Source organism: Triticum dicoccoides, chromosome 5B (assembly GCF_002162155.2).
Source record: "Triticum dicoccoides isolate Atlit2015 ecotype Zavitan chromosome 5B, WEW_v2.0, whole genome shotgun sequence".
In the NCBI taxonomy this organism is placed as follows: Eukaryota; Viridiplantae; Streptophyta; class Magnoliopsida; order Poales; family Poaceae; genus Triticum; species Triticum dicoccoides.
Genome location: NC_041389.1, coordinates 458,360,425 through 458,363,355, shown reverse-complemented (window position 1 = coordinate 458,363,355; position 2,931 = coordinate 458,360,425). Strand labels below are relative to the sequence as shown.

The 2,931-nt window shown below is 51.7% G+C and overlaps 1 protein-coding gene across 1 annotated transcript; it reads right to left on the bottom strand.

Moving 5' to 3' along the window:
* Nucleotides 1-219: 219 nt before the first annotated feature.
* LOC119305751 lies at nt 220-919 on the bottom strand. Its single transcript, XM_037582191.1, has one exon. The coding sequence runs from the start codon at nt 816-818 to the stop codon at nt 402-404; it is 417 nt and encodes a 138-aa protein (XP_037438088.1). The 5' UTR covers nt 819-919; the 3' UTR covers nt 220-401.
* Between the last annotated feature and the right edge of the window lie 2,012 nt (nt 920-2,931).

The window sequence follows — 2,931 nt, the reverse complement described above, 5'->3', positions numbered from 1 at the left end:
TAATTATCTAGAGGTCGTTATTTCATCATATGCCCGACATTTTACTCGTATGAAAATAGTACATAAACACATTGGTGAGAAAATTGTTAACGGGTAGCTGCTTTGCTAGCTGGCAAGTAGAGGATTAATAGGCTAATCGGTAAATTAATCGATCAAATAAGCGATTTAATCGGATGATTTATCAGTTTTTATCGGCTACTCGATGACTCTACTCGGATCAATTCTTAAACAGTGATAAATGTCTCTGTAAATAAATACACAATTAGGTAGATATAGCTGAATGCCATTGAGGCTTCAGCATTAATACTCACTTCTCGTTTTGAAAATAAAACAAAAACATTATCCTCACTCTCTTAATGCCTGGTTCACTCTGTAACATACACTAGTACAAACAGAATCGGTCAGGCAGCTCTGGCCAGCTCCCGGTCCACGGCCACCTTGAGAAAGCTCCCCTCCTCGACCACCATCTGCACTGGCATGAATCCGAGCCCGTTGGCCACGGCGAGCATGACCTCCTTCATCTCCGCCCGGAACTCTTCCCGGTCCACCGCGCCGTTGCCGTCACGGTCAAAGCGCGCGAACAGACCGCGGTAGAGCTTTGCGAGCTCGTCGGGACCAACGGCACCGGCCTCGTCGATCCCGAAGTGCTTCTCGAGGACCCGGAGGCTCATGATCTCCCGGGCCATCTCGGGGTAGGAGAGGAGGCCGTCGTGGTCGGCGTCGAGCGCAGCGAAGCGGCCGTCGACGGAGTCGTTGAAGGCGCCCTCGTCCTCTACGAAGCTCTGCACCGTCCTCCCGTCCAGGATCTCCACGCTCATCTTCAGAAGCTCTCTGTGCCTACAGACGCTAAGTTTCAGAAGTTTTTGCGTCGTGTGTTGTGTGATGTGATCTCTGTTGGTTTGAGGAAATGTAAAGATGTGTTGGCACCTATTTATATCTGGCGCACTGCGGGAACGTGTTGGGTTCATGCTGATAACTGTGGTGTTCGCTGGTGTCGCCGTGTCGCACCACGGATTTGACAGCAACGGCGGCGGCGAGTTTTAATACGCGGGGACGGCGTGGACGGCGGTGCGCGCGCTCTGGAAAGCTCGCGAAGCAAAAGGCCGTGCTGCGTTGACTGCTAAAGCGAGACCGCTCGTTCAAAGAGTGGCGACGTGGTGCTCGTCGCACGCACGCGCACCGGGCGCCCATAGAGCCTGAACACCCCCTGTTGTTTTCTTCCACCGACGGCAGCAACTGGGTTTGGATGGTACGCGTGTTCAACAGACGCCTTACCACTTGATTAACAAATGTACCTCACGCTTCTGCCAGGATGGTTTTGTACCGACATTGCGATACCACGCTGGCCACCGGTTTCTATCGTCCATTAGTGGCTATAATTTGGAGAATCTTCTCCTCTCGTTTCTGTGCTTTGGAGCATCTCGAGCCGATTCCCTAAAAGCATAGAGGAGGAAACATAGAGTTAGCTATAGTGGAGTAAATTTGGTCGGATCTAGGCGAACTCTTAAATTTAATGGAGCAAGTTTTTATTTTTGTCAAATTCTTTTCATTTTCGGCCACCGAAATAAACTTGACTATATATTAGCACACATATAAAAACCAAACATAATAAATAAGTTCCACACAATTTATGAATATTACAGATTCATAGTTTACAAATTAAATTATTCAAATTCAAACACAGCGAATGATTCAAATGAAGTACATAGGATGATAAAATCACAACTACGAAGTGTTATGGAGATGTCATTGATGCTTAACAAATCATGTTGGAGCTGGTTATGAAATTCTAGGTTCTCGATCCTCGGATGCGCTTCAAGTAGTGCCTGAATCTTATTTGGATCGTGCTCTCGCTCGACCGGATCCCCATTGGTAATGTACCGAATGTTCTCAGGCGGTTCACTCTCATCTTCAATGATCATGTTATGCAAGATGATACAACAAGTCATGATTTGCCATAGAACCTTAGAGTTCCAATACTCGGCAGGGTCATAAATGATTGCAAAGCGCTTTCTGATTTGGTGAGGTATGCGGTTGCCGGGGCGGCGGCCCCGGATTTGGTGGTGGCAGCTTCAGCCAGAGGGCGGTGAGTGTCTGGATGTGGCGGATCAAGGGATCCCCTGGCCAGATCGGAGTCAAACGGCAGGCGGACCCAGGTTCTGGCAGCGCTGCGGCTGCTGTCCTGGTGGTCGTGCAGGACGGCCTCAGCAAGGGCAGGCACTGGAGGGAGGTGCTCTGCGAGGTTTGGTGGATAGCGGTTCGTGGCCGGCCGGTTCGGGCAGTTGGTGGTCGAGCTTCACCAGGATAAATCCTATCTCCGGCTTTGCTGGATACGACGACGGCGACGCCCGCGGGCGTCGTGCTCTTTCTTGGAAGCTTCGCTGATGTGTGCTGCTCCTCCCCTCCTCCCCGTGGCCTTGGCTCCGAAGGGAAACCTCAGATCTGCAAGATTGGGCGATGAAGGCGTCTTCACGTCTTCTACCTCCTTGAGGGCATCGTCTCAGAGCCGGCTACAATTGGAGATTTCTTGGGCGGTGGACAGCGGCATCTTCGTCGCGTGGTTTGCTGAGGCGGCCGTTTCAGGGGCGCTGATTTCTGTTTGGTAATGATGATGGCGTCGTGAGGAGCATGGGTCGCGACTCGGGCTTCGGTAGTCGGGTCTTCCCGGCATGTCCGAGGTGCTCTTCAGTGGGTTGCTTGGTTGCTTTGAAGTCGGAGCTACCGTGGAGAGTCCAAGTGGCGACGATGACAGGTGCTCGTTGGTCGTTTGCGGCGGGCACAGTCGGCGCAAGTCCTGCCTCAGGCGATGCTCGTCATCAAAGTCGGAGCTGTTAGTTGTTTGTGCGTGTGGTCATCTGTTGGCATGTGCCGTCGTGTCTTCTATTGCACGTCGGTGGCCAGGCTGGCCGGTGGTGCCCATGAATTTGTGGG